Source organism: Castor canadensis, chromosome 13 (assembly GCF_047511655.1).
Source record: "Castor canadensis chromosome 13, mCasCan1.hap1v2, whole genome shotgun sequence".
NCBI lineage: Eukaryota > Metazoa > Chordata > Mammalia > Rodentia > Castoridae > Castor > Castor canadensis.
The window spans coordinates 99,138,289-99,157,815 of record NC_133398.1 but is presented as its reverse complement, the minus strand read 5'-3'; the positions used below and the strand labels follow the sequence as shown (position 1 = coordinate 99,157,815).

Genomic DNA, 19,527 nt, shown 5'->3' with positions numbered 1-19,527 from the left:
TTGATCTGAGAAGGAAAACAAGCTTCAGAACAATTCCTGTGCTTTGTTCCTGTTTGTTTCATTTAGAGTGTACTTCTTTAAGGTTAATGTGTTTAAGGCAAACTTCAGTGCAAAACTTCTGTGTGGAAATTGACATTAATATTGTAATCTGTGAGTCACAGTAACTCATTTACAAACTATCAAATGTTTCTATCATTTTGTTTCTATCTATTTCTGTTTAACACAAAGTTCCTCTAGAAAAAGAAAATAAAATATCCTATATGGCTTTTTTTGGTGGTTTTTGCATCTATAAAGTAAAAGATACATTCATTTTTTATTACCTCAAATGAGTTAACCATTTCTGATTCAAGACTATACTTTGAAAAGATGAGAAGAGCTAAAATATAGGGTGGTAATTGAGAGAGTACAGGTAATGTTTTATAAACGTTGCAAAGAAAAGTTGGCAGTCAGTGTGGTCTGGGCTTTGCTTTGGCAAATTAAGTTTATAGATTACCAATCAAAATAGAATATGGATTATGTGAAAAAAGAGTAGCTTTACTGCATGTGCTGTGAGAAATACTCACATATCTTCCCCATCAATCTTACCTCCTTGCAAATATCATGCATGTTGTCCAGCAAGGAATGTCATTAACTATTGGTAGAAAGGTACTCATTTAATTTATTGTCTATGTATTTTGGGGGTTTTGAATATTAAGGGATCTGTTTAAAATGAACCTGCTCTGTTGAAAAACGTGAATTGCTTCATGGTGAAAGACATTTTGAATGATTTTTTCACTGATGATCATTTTCCCCATCAAGTGAGAAAATTATTGGACAGTGCTTCTAGAACATTTTCATTTAGATAGCTAGGATAAATATAAAAGCACACATTTTATTTGCACAATAATTTTTCGAGCATTTTGGCTATCATCCTGGTGTTTTTTTTTATTTCTTATCATTCACTTATACTTTATTATGTAAAATGTATACAGTAATAGTATTTACTGTAGTTGCACTAATTATGCTAATATTACACTTATTATGCTGACATTCTATCATATGTAACTTATTATTGAAGGGATATTTTGCACTCAAGGTATCTCCATCACGAACGAAGTAGCACTCTATCTTACAACCACACGCAGCTGGGGTCATGGTTCAGTGGTACAGTGCTTGCCTAGCATGCATGGGGCCCTCACTTTAATCCCCAGTATCATAAAGAACAAAAACAGTCATGATAAGTTTCCAAGATATTAACGCCTGTCTGAATTTCGTCCCAAATATATATCATTCATCATATATGAATTATGTATTATATATTTGTCATTAGTGCTCATACTTAAGTGACTATTCACTAATGTTTTGCACCCAGCAATACTCTCAGAGAACACTTTCACAAATGAAGCACAATGCAAAATCGTACAGTAACAATGGATGCTCCATGTAGCAAAAGACAATGTTCTTTATAATCTCAATTCTGATGGAAATATAGGCGTTACGATTAGAAACTGTTCCACACATAAAAAAGTTAATGTGTCAGAAATTTAAACCACAAATTCATATTTAATGTTTGGAAGTGTGGTTTCGGGAAAGCAACTACGATCAGATGAGGTTGTGAGAGTAGCCCATGATGGCTCTTGATGCTTTAGAAGAAGAAAAAAGAGAGACCAGAGCTGCCATGCTTGCTCTGTCTTACCATGTGACACCTTCCACCATGTGACTCAGCAAGAAGGCCCTCACCAGATGGGGAGCAGATACGGGTCCCAAAGTCATGGGTTTCCCAGCCTCCACTCCCTTGAACCAAATGTTCATTGGGTCACTGTGCATCTCTGTTTTTATTTTGCAAGTTAATCAAGGTTAAAGATTTGGCTAGACACCATCAATAGTATAGCAAGGTAGCAGGATATAAAATCAACATAGAATAATCATTAGCATTTCTATACACTAATAGTGAACAAACTGAAAAGGAATGTATGAAAACAATTCCATTTACAATAGCCTCAAAAAAATCAAATACCTAGGTGTAAACTTAACAAAAAATGTGAATGACCTCTACAAGGAAAACTATACACTTTTGAAGAAAGAGATTGAGGAAGACTATAGAAAGTGGAGAGATCTCCCATGCTCATGGATTGGTAGAATCAACATAGTAAAAATGTCAATACTCCCAAAAGTAATCTACATGTTTAATGCAATTTCCATCAAAATTCCAATGACATTCATTTAAGAGATTGAAAAATCTACTGTGAAATTTATATGGAAACACAAGAGGCCATGAATAGCCAAGGCAATACTCAACTTCAAACTATATTACAAAGCAATAACAATAAAAACAGCATGGTACTGGCACAAAAACAGACATGAAGACTGTAAGGAAATGTGGGCCCCAAAAGTGACCACGTGGAAAGGAGTGATTTGGCCGAGAGATTCTTCATTGCCAGGTGGGAGAGGGAGAGAGCAGAGAGCCAAGAGAGAGAGAGGGAGAGAGGGGCAGGGGCTTAAATACCCCTCAGTGGGACTCAGTATGATCTGATTGGTTAGGATCTTATGGTTCATGCTGATTGGAGGTTGGGGCAGAAGTAGGGTTCAAGCTAGACTTGAGGCTGGACTGTGACCCTGGGAGGCAGGACCGTGACCCTGGAAAACAGGGGCTTAGGGGTGAAATAAGAACTGAAACCTATCGGTGCCATTACTGCCAACATTCCTCCCTTTTTTGTTTGTTAAGGAGGGGGGAGTTGTGCTCACTCTGGCTTCTTCGATCTGGCAAGGGGCGGCATAGGGGAAGGGAGGGTCAGTTTGGGTGCTGAGCCTCATGATGGCATACACCCAGGCTCCAAAAATGAAGATTTCCTCTTCCCTGAAGTTGATGAAGGTCCCTTGTAGCCACATGTCATAAAGAGTCTTGGGCCAATCCTCCAACCTCTGCATGGTGGATATCAGCCAACTATCCTGGCGTTTTGGAGAGGTTGGTATCCCTGAAGGTACAACTGGTTAAATTTTTGATTAGCAATAGCAGACATGTAGTATGATACAAGGGAGGAAACTTAAGAATAGGAGAGCAAGAACATAGGCATTAGGATGGGCATTGGCCAGGAGAACCACTGTGAAATGTTCTTCCCTAGACAATTTCAAGAGTCCTCCAACTCCCTTCTCCATTTTCTAATTGTTTCTTGAGAGGTGCCGCCATTGGGGGACCCACCTAGCTTGACAGCAGTGGGTGTTATGAGAATGACCAGATGAGGGGGGTCCACTGAAGTCCCAATGGAGAAGGTAGAAGATCCTTTTGGAGAACAAGATGCCCTGGTTTAACAGAAATTGTTATAGGGTGGGCAGGATCTGGTTTGCATGCTCTCTGAGAAGTTCACTGAGAAGGCAGGTAGTCAGCCAGAGGAGCAGAGTTTGCTTGTATTCAATACATTCAATCACCACCTACATTTTGGAAAGAAGGCATAGTGCTCTGCTTGTTTATCTTGTAGAGAAATAAGATTGTCCCCCAAAATATAACCATTTATAATATATGTACTCTTCAATAATTAAATGAGGTTCTAAAGAGGAAATGAACTCTAATCATATTTCAAACTGATTGTGCTGTGCACTGAATCATTCCTTTATGATTATATTTGTCTTGGAGCAATTATTATGAGTCTTTATTTTTATCCCTATAGGAACAGGGAAGTAACAGACCTCCATAGAGAAACTGGAAGGGAATTGCTATTGCCCTGCTGGTGATTCTAATTGTATGCTCACTCATCACTGTCAGTCATCTTCTTAACCCCAGGTAAAATCTCTTTATTCCTTTTATGATGGTACAGTGGATGACAATTTCACATTCAAATCACTTTAGAGGATACCAATATGTGATATTTTAGGACACATTAGCATGGGTTGGAATTTTTTCTAAGAATATCATCAGATAGTTCACAAATGACATGGTAATCTTGTAGTTCAAACATTATGTAGACACTTTGGAGAAGCTGAAAGTGTAAAATTTACAAATTAAGAATGTCAAGGAGATATTTGTTCTCCATTGCTACTTAGAAATATGTTAGTCAGTTTTATTAATGCATGGAACATTAGACTTTTATTGTGGGTTGAAAAGGAATGGAGCGTAGGATTTCCCCTATATGGACAGGAACCCAATATATGGAAATAAAAAGAATTTGAGAGAAAAAAGGGGATCTGATCAAGACAGTCACCTAGAACTTTAAGTATACATACCAATTTCTTTCCTTTTATTTAGTGAGGTTTAAAAATTCTGTGTTCTTCCCCTGGCTCTCTAAGTTGCCCTTGCAAAAATCTTAGGACTGTGTCCTTCAGATTAAGGAGTTTAACTTTAATACAGAACTTATTGGTAGACAGTTCTTCCATAGATACCATTTTAATGCTCAAAAGGTTTATTATTCCTTAGTGTGTGCTAGTAAGAAGGGCAGAAATATAGTGCTCACTTTTAAATTCCATAAATTGTCTTCAGATACAGTAAATATGGTGTGTTCCTATGAAACACACAACTGACTCCCTCAAAGACTGAATGCTGAGTGCTATGACAAAATTCTCATGTTATGATTGTTTAATGATTGAACTCCTACAAAATCAATTGATATTATAAAATATAGCCTGTCATTGAATGCTTTTTATTTATATTCTGGTTCCTGTCACAGTTTTATTATTACATAAGCCACTTAAACACATCAAAGAAACTTATTTCCTGATGGAAAAAATATGACTAACAACAGTTCTTTTTCCGAGTTATTTACTCAAGTAATTATAGTGACTAATTATACAAATCACAGTTTTCAATTTCTCCAATGGGTTATGTTGGGAAATATTCTGTCTTTGTTAAAATATTGGCTTTGAAACATGTAAACCATCACAAATATAGGTTCTCATTCTTATTTAACTTATGAAGAGACTGGGAAAGACATTAAGGAAACCAGAAGGCAGAAAACAAGAGAGAAATGTAATTGAAATAAGAAATAAAGAAAATTTCCTGGGAAGAGCTGACTTATCCAGCATTCACTTCAAGAAACAGCTCTTAACTGTCTCATTGTACATCTGTGGTATGATGTAATTGAGCAGCATAATGGCTCTAATAAGTTACTACAGAATGCAAAGAATCATTGTCACAGGAAGATGAGTATATGCTCAGATGTTATTTCACTTAAACATAAGAATTTTAGCATAATCATGAAAAATGAATCACTTAGTTTTACTGCCTTGTATTGGAGACTATTAACCAGATGGAGGACATATAATATCTGTGAATTTTTCTTGAATTCCTTTCTCCAGTCCTAATTCTGTGTCCTTGTCTCAGTGATTCACTTTCTCTGATTTTCTTGTGAATCAATTAGGGATACTTTGGGATCCTTAAGAGTTTGGCATAACAACACCCTACAGAGCTGTCCACTCATTAAATTAATCTATCCAGTCTTTCCATTTTCCACAAGTATAAAACCACAGTGTAGTCAGCTTAGTTATGTTCATTTTGTCTTACAGTTTTTTATTAAAGAACAGGATATGTGCACACTTTGGTTTAATTTCTAGCTCTATAATTAACTAATTTTGTGAACTTGGCAACATATTTAACCTTGTCCCTCATATTATTCATCTATTGTGTTGGTATAATATATAGTGGAAACTTTAAGGCCTTCTCTTGGGTTGCTAAATGAGATGTTATATTGCAATTGATTACTGTGGTGCCCTTCATTGATACTGCAGTTCCACTACTATTATGTAGTATTTGTTGACTGCTAGAAACTGTACCAAATATTGTTCCATGAAGGATATTTCCCAGAAAATTTATAAAATATTTTAAGAACATAGATTGTTTGTGAGTCACATTTTATGCTATGAAAAAGGAAAAGGATTAAATACATAATATGAAGGTATTCTTTTGTTGATCTGGTTGTTCATTTGATTATTTGTTCATTCATCCAGTAGGTAATTATGAAGATACATACATTCTATATGATGTGGCAGTTAACCTACAGTTCTGATGTTTTATGTCTTTCATCTATAATCAACTAAACAAACCTAGAAAACCCACATCTTCACAACCAAAGATTTAATTTCATATGGTATTAGTCAAATGGAAATGGTAGCTGTAGTTTAGACTTACAGTTTTCAAGCAAATTTTACATACTCAAATGTCTTTGGATTCACTATTGTTGTTGGTATATTTATTATGAAATTAAAAATTTGAAATCACTTTGCTGTATTGGAAAAAGTACCATTATAGGAAGCAAATAAATGTGTTTCCTACCATCTGTTAGCAAACCCAGTGCTACCAGGGGCATGGCCAGGAAGATTATATAAATTGATGACATGAGTGTATGTAGTGACAATGGTTAGGAATTTCTTGAGTTGTGACCCAGCATGATGTCAGCCCAGTTACATGGACTTTATGTTTATCCCAAAGCTAATATCTCTGGATCATTTATCGGAGCAGAAGTTCAACCATTTGCAGCCCATGACTTGAGTTACAGACTTGTAAGTACTCTTAGAAGTTATCTAATCTTGCATCTCTTAAGAAAAAAGTGAGTTTATTGAAGTTTCAGTTTTGAAGACATGAATATTTATGAAAACCACTAGTATATTCTTTCAATTTAGCATATATGTGTGGCTCTGAATGCCTGTAGTTAGACTCTAGTGCTTTAATTATACCAAGCCTTCTTTTCTAACCCTCAGCCACACAGGGATCTACCAATAAGGAAAATACCAGCTAAAAAGACAATGCAGTACCTCCCTTCTAATCTTTGTGCATTGCTATGAACCTAACATCTAGTTCTCTAGGTAAAACCACTGATCTTATTGAGGGTTATAACAAGGAGGGGAAATATATGCCAGAAGGAAACTCCTGACAGTGACATTTTCATCAAGTTATTGGAGCTTTAGAATGAAGGGCTGAATCTAGCACAACTTTTCCAATCAGTGTTGAGATTAGAAATTTGTATAGTTTTTATAGTTACATTCCTTGGGATGAAAAGAAGAAAGAGGAAGAGAGAGTGTGGTTCTTTTCAAGGTTATGTCCACAATGACCTAAAATCTCCCATTGGAGCCCATGTCTTTAAGTTTCCACCAAGTCCCCATAATGCCAAGCTTGACACCAGGCATTTGGGAAATATTGGAGATCCAAACTGTGGCATCAAATATCTTGTAAAAGAAAGGAGATTTAGTTTGCTAAAAGATGAAGTAATATCTGAATGTATTACAGCACTAATAACTATAATCTAGTATAAAAAAGGAACAACGACAACAATAGCACTGGCCTTTCTACTAACAAATAGAGGACTAAATCTGCTGTATTAATTGACAGAGACTTTTCAACCTTGAGGAAAATGTAGTGGATTTTTTTGGGGGTGGAGATAAAAGCGTACAAAAAATCATCTGGTCTAAGAAATTATTTTGAAGCTATTTCACTTAAAACACCATTACAGTTTGCAGATAAGTGCTAAGCAAAGCAAGTCCATACCTGAAGAATCTCATGTTCATTGTAATTTTGGCTTGATTGCAAATTTTGTTACAGAAGTAATTTCACAGAAGTGCCTTCAAAAGATTGGCAGAATCTCCTTGGCTTGTGAAGAGAAGTTTTGATTATTCTTGAAAAGTTAGCTATTGAAGTATTTCATCTTAAAAGTAACAATGTATGAAAGGAGTACAATATTCTTTCTAGTTTTAACGAAGAAAAAACTTATTTGGATAAATTCATGAAGCCTACATATTTCTAGCTTTCAATGAGTTAATGGACAAAAAGGCTTTCATTTTTATTATTAGAAAACAATGCTTAGAAGACCAGTAATTATACTACACAAAAATATTAGAGTACATTCCATGCTTAAAGCTGTGGTAAGCTAACTAATGAAACTGTGCATTTACTTTACCATCTCAGTTTTTCTTTTTTTCCCTTTACTGTTGTGATGGGTGGGATTACATTAAATCATTTACACATGTTCTTACAGTATATCAAATACATCATACATGAATTCACCTTCTCAACCAACTCTTTCATCCCTCCTCCCACACTTCCTGGAGTAGTTTCAACAGGTATCACCTTTGCATTTACTTACATGTTTACACATTTTATTGCATACAGTTAAAATATAGAATGAGAATTATCATGTTCTGAAAATTTATGAAGAGTACAGTAAATAATTTTGACCCTTTAAAGAACAGAAGTACATATTTTTTCAGATACACTATGTTCTGTAAAGGATGTTCTTCATGCTCTTCAATTTGTCCACCATATCAAAATCCCACTCTGGGGACTCTTACCACAGTTCTTCAGCAGCAGTGACCTGTTGTCCCTTATTATTTGTGCCACAACAGAAGCATTGTACTGATTTGTATCATGGCTAACCAGAGATAAAAGTAAAAAGTACTAAAGTTTTTTCTTCTTTTAACTCTGTTTTTGCTTCTTTGGGCAAACTCCCATTTATTTAGCACCTTCTAGTTGAACATCTGGAATTTGTCATCATAGCACTATTGGCACATCAAAGAAACCAAGCATTTATTTATGAACTGTCAGATCACTGCTTTATTTCAGTTAAAGAAAATATTATTTGAGAACACCCAGCTACACTATATGTATGCTTTTGCTTTTACTTCTACATTATCCCCAATTTTAAGAATTTGAACTAAATTTAGATGCCATATTGGTAAATAATTTATACAGGTCAAGGCTGTCACTGTGACATTAGTGGTTAGGTAGGTCTAACATCACATAAAGTATAGATCATGAAGCTATGATTAATTAATTCATTTGAATCAACATACAGAACAAGAGGGAACCAGATAAATTTCCAAATGTGTCAAAAAACAAAAGAAAACCTAGAAGGCAACGTTTAAAGAACCGTGCCCATCTTTGAAGAAATAACTTTCATTTTCCATAGACTACAAGATCATCTTACTTAGACTCATAAAATATGAGGTTAATCAAACTAGAGCAATTTTCTAGATAATGCCACTCAGACCACACAATAATACCTGCTCACCTTCCTTATAGTAATAAATGCGAAAGTATTTATGATTCTTGTTCCAGATACCCACTCACTGTTGTTTCCTGCCCTCAACTATCCCTTCAAATCCTTTCAATTGCAACTTACAAAACCATTATAGTCTTTGCTTTACAGCACTAACCTGTCCTTTTCTGTGACACTAACTCCAGAGGAGCCTGGAAATTGGGCTTAATTGCAGAGAATCAGCAATCATCACAACATACACTTAGCAACCTGCAGGTAGGTTACAGTCCAGATAAGGGTTTATCTGGTCATAAGACAACTACTGCTTGTCTTGAAGTTGCTGCTCTAAAGCTTGTAATTTGCAGGAACCACTTTCTTATATTATGTGGAAATATAAATGAAAATTCTAAACAAATTTCAAGAGGAAAAGAGATGTGGGAAACTAAGCATTATTCAAGATAAAGTATTAAACAATAGCAACAAAGAGTAGAATTGACTTCCACTAGATCTGTTTCATCAGAATGAAAAATAGAATGGTTGACTTGAAAAGGAAAACAAGCTTCAGAACAATTCCTATGCTTTGTTCCTGTTTGTTTCATTTCGAGTGTACTTCTTTAAGGTTAATGTGTTTAAGGCAAAATTCAGTGCACAACTCCTTTGTGGAAATAGACATTAATACTGTAATCTGTGAGTCACAGTAACTCATTTACAAACTATCAAATGCTTCTATCATTTCTGTTTCAATCAATCTCTGTTTAAGTCAAAGTTCCTCTAGAAAAAGAAAAGAAAACATCCCATATGGCTTTTTGGGAGATTTTTGCATGCATAAAGAATGAGATACATTCATTTTTTTATTACCTCAAATCAGTTAACCATTTCTGATTCAAGATGGTACTTGAAAAGATGAGAAATGGTAGAATATAGGGTAGTAATTGAGAGAGTACAGGGTAATGTTTTATAAACTTTGCAAAGAAAAGTTGGCAGTCAGTGTGGTCTGGGCTTTGCTTTGGCAAATTAGGTTTATAGATTCCCAATCAAAAAAATAGAATATGGATTATGTGAAAAATGAGTAGCTTTACTGCAAGCACTGTGAGAGATTGTCACTTATCCTCCCCGTCAGTCTTACCTTCTTGCAAGTATCATATCATGCATGTTGTCCAGCAAGAGAATGTCATTAACTATTGGTAGAAAAGTACTCATTTAATTTAGTGACTATGTCTTTTGGCATTTTTGAATATTAAGGCATCTGTTTAAAATGAGCATGCTGTGTTGAAAAATGTGAATTGCTTTGTGGTGAAAGACATTTTGAATGATTTTCTCATGGATACTCATTTTCCCCATCAAGTGAGGAAAATACTTGACAGTCCTTCTAGAACATTTCCATTTAGAAAGTTGGGATAAATGTAAATGGACATACTTTATTTGCACAATCATTTTTAAGAGAATTTTGGCTGTCATCCTGGTATTTATATTCAATACATTTGATCACCACCTACATTTTGGACAGAAGGCATAGTGCTCTGTTTGTTTATCTCATAGAAAAATAAGATTAACCCCCAAAAGATAGCCATTTATAATATATGCACCTTTAAATAATTAAATGAGGTACTAAAGAAGAAACAAATTCTAATCAGCTTTCAAACTAATTGTACTGTGCAGTGAATCATTCCTTTATGATTATATTGGTCTTGGAGCATGTATAATTATGAGTCTTTATTTTTATCCCTATGGGAATTGGGAAGTAACAGACCTCCACAGAGAAACGGGATGAGAATTGGTATTGCCCTGCTCTTGATTTTAATTGTATGTTCACTCATCACTATGTCAGTCATCTTCTTAACCCCAGGTAAAATCTTTTTATTCCTCTTATGATGGTACAGTAGATTACAATTTCACATTCAAATGACTCAAGAAGATATCAGCATGTGTTATTTTAGGACACATTAGCATGGGTTGGAATTTTTTCTAAGATCATCATCAGATTTTTGCAAATGACACAGTAATCTTGTAGTTCAAACATTGTGTAGACACTTTGGGGAAGCTGAAAGTGTAAAATTTATAAATTAAGAAGGTCAAGGAGATATTTGGTCTCCATTGCTACTTAGAAACATATTATGTTAGTCAGTTTTATTTATGCATGGGGCATTTGACTTTTATTGTGGGTTGAAGATGAAGGAGTGGAGTCTAGGAGATAACCTATGTGGACATGAACCCAATATATGGAAATGAAAAGAGAGAATTTGAGAGAAAAAAAAGGATTCCATCAAGACAGTCACCTAAAACTTTAAGTGTAGATACCACTTTCTTCTTAGTTTCCTTTTATTTATTGATGTTTAAAAATTCTGAGATCTTCCCCTGAATCTCTAAATTGCCCTTGCAATAATATTAGGACTGTGTCCTTAAGATTGAAGAGCTTAACTTTAATATAGAAGTTATTGGTAGACAGTTCTTCCATATATATAATTTTAATGCCAACAATTTTAATGTGCTAGTAAGGAAAGCAGAAATATAGTGCTCACTTTTAAATTGCCCAAATTGTCTTCAGATACAATAAATATGGTGTGTGGCTATGAACCATGCAACTGATTCCCTCAAAGACCAAATACTGAGTATTATGAAAAAATACTCACTTTAGGGTTGTTTAAATATTGAACTCCTACAAAATCAATTGATATTATAAAGTATAGACTGTTGTTGAATGTTTTTTATTTATATTTCAGTTCCTGTCCCAGTTTTGTTATTACATAAGCCACTTAAACACATTAAAGAAACTTATTTCCTGATGGAGAAAATATGACTAACAACAGTTCCTTTTCAGAGTCATTTACTCAATTGATTATAATAACTAATTGTACAAATAACAGTTATCAATTGCTCCAAAGGGTTATGTTGGGAAATATTCTGTCTTTGTTAAAATATTGACTTTGAAACATGTAAACCATCACAAATATAGGTTCTCATTCTTATTTAACTTATGAAGAGAATGGGAAAGACATTAAGGAATCCAGAAGGCAGAAAACAAGAGAGAAATGTAATCGAAGAAATAAGAAATAAAGAAAATTTCCTGGGAAGAGCTGGGTTATCCAGGATTCACTTCAGGAAACTTCTCTTAACTGCCTCATTGTACATCTGTGGTATGATGTAATTGAGCAGCATAAAGGCTCTAATAAGTTACTGCAGAATGCAAAGAATCATTGCCACAGGAAGATGAACATATGCTCAGATGTTATTTCACTTAAACATAAGAATTTTAGCATAATTATAAAAAGTAAATGACTTAGTTTTGCTTCCTTGTATTGGAGTCTAATAACCAGATGGAGGACATATAATATCTGTGAATTTTTCTTGAATTCCTTTCTTCAATCCTGATTCTTGTGTCCTTGTCCCAGTGATTCACTTTCTCTGATTTTCCTGTGAATCACTTAGGGAAATATTGGGATCCTTAAGAGTTTGGCATAACAACAGCCTACAGAGTTGTCCACTCATTAAGTTAATCTATCCAGTCTTTCCATTTTCCTGAAGTATAAAACCACAGTGTAGTCAGCTTAGTTATGTAGTTGTTTATTAAAGAACACAATATGTGCATACTTTGGTTTAATTTCTAGCTTATAATTTACTAATTTTGTGAACTTGACAATGTATTTAACCTTGTCCCTCACATTATTCACCTATTGTGTTGCTATAACATATAGTGGCAACTTTAAGGCCTTCTCTTGGGTTGCTAAATGAGATGTTATATTGCAATTGATTACTATGGTGCCCTTCATTGATACTGCAGTTCCACTACTATTACGTAGCATTTATTGACTGTTAGAAACTGTACCAAATATTGTTCCATGAAGGATATTTCCCAGAAAATTTATAAAATATCTCAAGAATAAAGATTGTTTTTGAGTCTCATTTTATGCTATGAAAAAGGAAAAGGATTAAATACATAATATGAAGGTATTCTTTTATTGATCTGGTTGTTGATTGTTTATTTCTTCACTCATCCAGTTTTTAATTTTGATGATATATACATTGTATATGATGTGATAGTTGACCTACACTTCTGATGTTTTATGTCTTTCATCTATAATCAACTAAACAGAAAACCGATATCTTCCCAATCCAAACATTTAATTTCATATAGCATTAGTCAAATGGAAATGGTAGCTATAGTTTAGACTTACAGATTTCAAGTGAATTTTACATACCCAAATGTCTTTGGATTTCACTATTGTTTTTGGTATATTTATTATGAAATTAAAAATTTGAAATAACTTTGCTGTATTGGAAAAAGTACCATTATATGAAACCTTTAATGTGTTTCCTACCATCTTTTAGCAAACCCTGTGCTACCACGGGCCCAGCATGGAAGATTATATAAACTGATGACATGAGTATATGTAGTGAGAATTGTTAGGAATTTGCAAATTTTGTTACAGAAGTAACTTGACAGAGGTGCCTTCAGAAGATTGTCAAAATCTTCCTCTTCTTGGCTTGTGAAGAGAAGTTTTGATTATTCTTGAAGTGTTAGCTATTGAAGTATTACCTCTTAAAAGTAACAATTTATGAAGGAGTACATTGTTCTCTGTATTTTTAATGAAGGAAAAACTTATTTGGATACATTCATGAAGCCCACATATTTCTAACATTCATTGAGTTTAAGGAAGAAAGGGTTTTCATTTTTATTATTAGAAAACAATGATTAGAAGATCAGTTATAATACTACACAAATATATTAAAGTACATTCCATGCTTAAAGCTGTGGTAAGCTAACTAATGAAACTGTGCATTTACTTTACCATCTCAGTTTTTTTCCCTTTATTGTTGTGATGGGAGGGATTACATGAAGGTACAGGTTCTTACAAAGGTTCTTAGAGTATATCAAATACATCATACATGAATATACTTCCTCAACCATTCTCTTTCATCCCTCCTCCTCCACTTCCTGGAGTAGTTTCAACAGGTATCACCTTTGCATTTACTTACATGTTTACACATTTTATTGCATACATTTAAAACATAGAATGAGAATTATCATGTTCTGAAAATTTATGAAGAGTACAGTAAATAATTTTGACCCTTTAAAGAACAGAAGTACATATTTTTTTCAGATACACTATGTTCTATAAAGGATGTTCATCATGCTCTTCAGTTTGTCCACCATATCAAAATCTCACTCTGGGGACTCTACCACAGTTCTTCAGCAGCAGTGACCTGTTGTCCTTTATTATGTGTGCCACAACAGAAGCATTGTGTTAATTTGTATCATGGCTAACCAAAGATAAAAATAAAAAGTACTAAAATTTTCTCTTTTTTTAAGTCTGTTTATGCTTCTTTGGGTAAACTCCAATTTATTTAGCACCTTCTAGATGAAAATCTGGAATTTGTCTTCATAGGACTATTGGAACATCAAAAAAACAAGCATTTCTTTATGAACTGTCAGAGTGCTGCTTTATTTAATATTTAAACAAAATATTACTTGAGAAAAAACAGCTCAATTATATATGTGTGTGTGTGTGTGTGTGTGTGTGCATGTGTGTGCTTTTGCTTTTACTTCTACATTATCCCCAATTTTAAGAATTTAAACTATATTTAGATGTCATACTGGTAAATAATTTATACAGGTCAAGGCTGTCACTGTGACATTAGTCTTTGGGTAGGTCTAACATCACAAAACGTATAGATCATGAAGCTATGATTAATTAATTCATTTGAATCAACCTACAGAACCAGAGGGAACCAGATAAATCTCCAAAAGTGTTAAAAAACCAAAGAAAATCTAGAAGTCAACATTTAAAGAACCATGCCCCTCTTAGAAGAAATAACTTTCATTTTCCATAGACTACATGATCATCTTATTTGACCTCATAAGTTAGGAGGTTAAACATACTAGAGCATTTTCTAGATAATGCCACTCAGGCCAGCAGATTAGGGTGACTTAGGCAGCTAACTTGTGAGGAAAGTGTAGTAGATAGTATGGTTAAATTGACCTTGTTATCAGCCTGGCTTGAGCTCATGCTTTGATATGAGCCTACATATTGAGGGAAAGAAGGCTCTCTCTTCTTATTGTTTGACACATCTGATTAGATACAAGCATGTGAGATGATTTGATCCTTTAAACTGGGCTTAAAAAGACTCATCTGCTCTTTTATGAAAAAGAGAGAGAAAGAAATCATTCTTCCAAAAGTATTTGATAAAATTAAGGAGATTATATGACTCATGACAGCTGATTTGTTATTATTATAGAAAATTCAAAATGATTTGATTCTGGTTGCTATTGTTCTCCACCAAATAGTTTCTATTTATAGTTCATTTAAATGTCATGTTATATTATGTTTCAAACAATTTCTTGGCAGCAATAATTTACAAGGTGTCATTTAAGCATCTGATCTGTGTGTTAAATGTCCAAGCAAAAATTAAAGTATCCCATTATGCTTTTATGATGGGAAAATAGTGTTTTACAGATTTTGAGATTTGCATTACTCTATGTTGACTGACTTTTTATTAATTTTTTTACCAAATACCCTGTTTAGAACTTTAAGTACAACAGTGTGTACCCATGGTGAGAGTGAACATCGTTCTTTTGTTCTGATCATGGGAAAATGTTCAGTCATTTACTATAGAGTAGCCTTAGCTATGAGTTAAATATGTTGGGAAAGTTTTCTTCCATTCCTCATTTTAAACTCTTTTTATAAAGCAAGGGTGTTGAATATTTTCAAATGCATTTATCAATGTTTTCAAATGTGGTATATCAACTGGGGTGATAATCCAGTTTTTTACCTTCCTTTTCTAGTAGTGTGTTATAATATATTGATTTTCTTTAGTTAAATCACCTCACATTCCTGGGATGAATCCCACTTGTTCATGCTGTGTAAGTACTTTTAATATATTGAACAATTTGATTTGCTAAAATTCAGTTAGTATTTTTGTATCTGTATTAATAAGGGATATTGGTCAATTTTTTGTGCTGCCTTTTGCTTTGGTATCAGAATCTCTCACCTCATAAAATGAATTAATAAGCAATTTCATATTGCAGAGTTTTTGGAAGAATTTGTGAAAGATTCGTGTTAATACTTTTTAAAATGTTTAATTCAGAAGCAAGGTCATCTAGTCCTAAAGTTTTCTTTGGCGGGAGGTTTTTGATTCCTGATGAATTTTTGTTGCTATGTACTTTTTATAGGTCTGTTGAGTCTCTTTCTTATTTTTTTTTGGTGACACTGGAGCTTGAACTCAGGGCTACATACTTATAAAGCAGGTACTCTACCACTTGAGACAAACCTCCAGTCCAGTTTGCTCTTGTTATTTTCAAAAGTTCTCATTGAGTCACTGTTCTCCTGATCTCAGTCTTCTAAGTAATTACAATTACAGGCATGATCCGCATGTGCCTGTCTAAATAATCTTGTCCTAAAATTGTTTAATAGTTTGTGAGATTCAAGAAATTTGTCCATTTCATATTAGCTATCCAGCCATTGGCATGCAGTTTTCATAGTTTCACTCATAATTCTTGGTTCTGTAAGGTTGTATTCATTTCCCCAATTTCATTGCTAACTTATGTCCTGTCACATTTCTTCTTAGGTAGTTGAGTTAAAGATTTGTTAATTTTGTTGATCATTCTAAGAAACCAATATACTCTCTCTATTGAATGTGTATCCAACCATTCATTTATTACTACTCTAATCTTTATTATTTCCTTCTTTCTTTTAGCTATCGAGTTTGTTCTTCATTTTTCTATTTTCTTAAGATACAAATTTAAGTTTTTGAATTGACATCTTTTCTCATTAAATTGGAAGTTTTTCCATCCATAAATTTCCTTTTAATTAATACTTTTAGTAAATTCTACAAACTTTGTTATTTTTTATTTTATTTGTTCCCAAACTATTTTTTCTTTTCCCCTTTGTTACTTTTCTCATCCATTACTTTATTGAAAGTATGTAATTTAAGTTATGCATTTAGCCAAATTTTCTTGTTTTCATTCTATTATTTATTTGTAGCTTCATTTCTTACCATTAAAAAAGTACTTTGTACTATTTTAATATTTTAAAATTAACTGAGACTAGCACTCAGGAGGCAGAGACAGGAAAATCAAAAGTTCAGTACAGCCTGGGCTACATAGTGACTCCTAGGTCCAGGTCATATATTGAAAAAAAAAAGAATTACTGAGACTAGTTTGGGGAACTAATTATTGGTGTATTCTGGAGAACGGTAGCCTATACATGAAAAATGTGGGCATTCTGCTATCATGTGGTGAACTGTTATGAATTTATCAGTGTTTTACTTACTTGTTTACACAGTTATGCAGTATTATTGACCTTCTATTCATTCTTGTGAGTAGAATATTACAATTTCTAATGTATATTTGGTCATTTTTCCCTTCAATTTTGTCCATATTTGACACATATTCTGTTTTTGCTCATTTATGTTGCTGTAACAAATTACATGGACTGGGTGAGTAATTTATAAATAATACCAACTTATTTATCAGAGATTCTGGAGTCCAAAATTACAGTAACAGCAGAGTGAGAGTCTGGTTAGAGCTGATTTCTTCTTCGAAGATGGTACTTTGTTACTACCACTTCTGAGGGTGAGAATATTTTGTCCGTCTATGGTGGAAGTGTTAGAAGAGCAAGAAAAACCTGCTTTAGCCTCAAAAGCCTTGCTAAGAAAGCAAATCCCATTCATGAGGAGCAGAGCACTCATGACTTAACTCCCTATCAGAGGCCACACTTCTTAACTCTGTTTTCACTGAGGATTTATTTTCAATATGAAATTAGAGGGGACACCATTATTCAAACTTTAGCATATAATTGTTGCTTTGGTGTTTGTTGCTTCCATGAGTACTATTGTTATTTCTCATTTGTTCTCCTTTTTTGCCTTTTGTAACTTTTTTTACTTAAAGTCTATTTTGTTTCACATTAGTGTAGCCAACTCTGCTCTCCTTTAGTTATTATTTGCATGGAATATATTTTTACCTTCATTCTTCCTCTATATATTAGTGCCTTTGGATGTTAAATAATTTATTATTTCCTTATAAATGTATTACCTTTTTTGGCCATTTTATTAGTTAGAGTGTAATCCATTCACATTTAAATTTGCTTATGATTAAGTTTTTTTTTCATTTTTTCCCTTTTATATTTCTTTCACCTTCCTTAATTCCTTAAGTTCACCTAGTGCTGCCTTCTGTTGTTGACTCTTTTTTTTTCCAGGTGAAGGTATTTTATTAATCTGTCTGGGCTCCCATCACGAAATACCACAGGCAGGGTGACTTAGACAACAGAAATTAATTTTCTCACAGTTCTGGGGCTGCAAGTCCAAGGTCAAGGTGCCAGCAGGACTGTGTCTGGTGAGCCTCTCTGACTTGCAGATGATCCTCTCATTGTCCTTATATAGCTTTTCCTCTGCCTGCACACAGAGAGAAAAAGATCTCTGGTATCCCTTATTCTCCTTTTAAGAACACCGAATTAGGGCCTTCTTTGACCTTAATTACCACTATGAGGGCCTTGATGGCATATGCGGTCACATTGTGTGTTTGGGATATATAGTGACTATTGAGGGACAAAAAATTATTTTATTATTCATATGTGCATATAAGTCTTGGGTCATTTCTCCCCCTTGCCCCCATCCCCTCCCTTACCACCCATTCTGCCCCCTCCCTTTCCCCCTCACCCTCTCAATACCCAGCAGAAACTATTTTGTCCTTATTTCTAATTTTGTTGTACAGCAATAATAGGAAGAACAAGGGTTTTTGCTGGTTGAGATAAGGATAGCTATACAGGGAGTTGACTCACATTGATTTCCTGTGCATGTGTGTTACCTTCTAGGTTAATTCTTTTTGATCTAACCTTTTCTCTAGGACATGCCTATAGTTTCTCAATTCCCGAAAGTGTGTAGACACTTTAAATGTACTAATTTCCATAAAAATATCTCCTTCAGCTTTTCCTTCCATTCTTTTATAGTTCTACATTGTGCCTTAACTCTTATCTTTTACCCCAGGCAGCCATCTCTTGTTAAATTATTTTACCATAATTTTTAGGAATACTCAGAAATTTTCTAACTCATGCATGTTTTGAGTAAAATCTAACGAATTCCTTGTGTTGGTCTTTTGAATAGCCCCAAGACAGTTGTGACCAAGCAAAGCTACTGGTTTTTGAAGGTAATGTCTACTGTAGTCCCTTGAGAACCAGGGGCCCTGGAGGCTTTGTAATGTCCAAGCCAAGTAGAGAACTAAGGCAACATCAAAGAAAAATTCCATGAAGCTTTACTTCTATTTTAATTGTGATGTTTTTTCAACATTTGCTTGATTTCTGTAAATATTTTCTTATTTCCTAGAGTCCTAACAAGCTGATTCTAGCAGTTTTGCATGGTTTTATACACGTTGCCATGGGAAAGCAGCCTGTTGAAACTGCTTACTCATCCATGCTCCATTGGTGTCACTCTAATTACAAACTTTTAGTGACATAAAATGTGTATTGGCTTCTATTATCTGTGATAAACATGAGCTCCTTATTACATTTGAGGCATAAAACATACCGTTTTATTTTTTCTATCTAATCTGTTCCCTGCATACCTCATCATTTCTACTATTAGTACAAAATGAGCTTAAAACTTT

General features: G+C 34.0%; 1 protein-coding gene across 1 annotated transcript in view; it reads right to left on the bottom strand.

Moving 5' to 3' along the window:
- Positions 1-1,995: 1,995 nt before the first annotated feature.
- Positions 1,996-19,527, bottom strand: part of LOC141415479 (uncharacterized) — a 110,216-nt gene continuing 92,684 nt past the window's right edge. Inside the window, exon 6 of the mRNA XM_074052193.1 lies at positions 1,996-18,320. Coding sequence (XP_073908294.1) covers positions 18,159-18,320 — 162 coding nt within the window. The 3' untranslated portion in view covers positions 1,996-18,158. The remainder of the gene's footprint in view (positions 18,321-19,527) is intronic.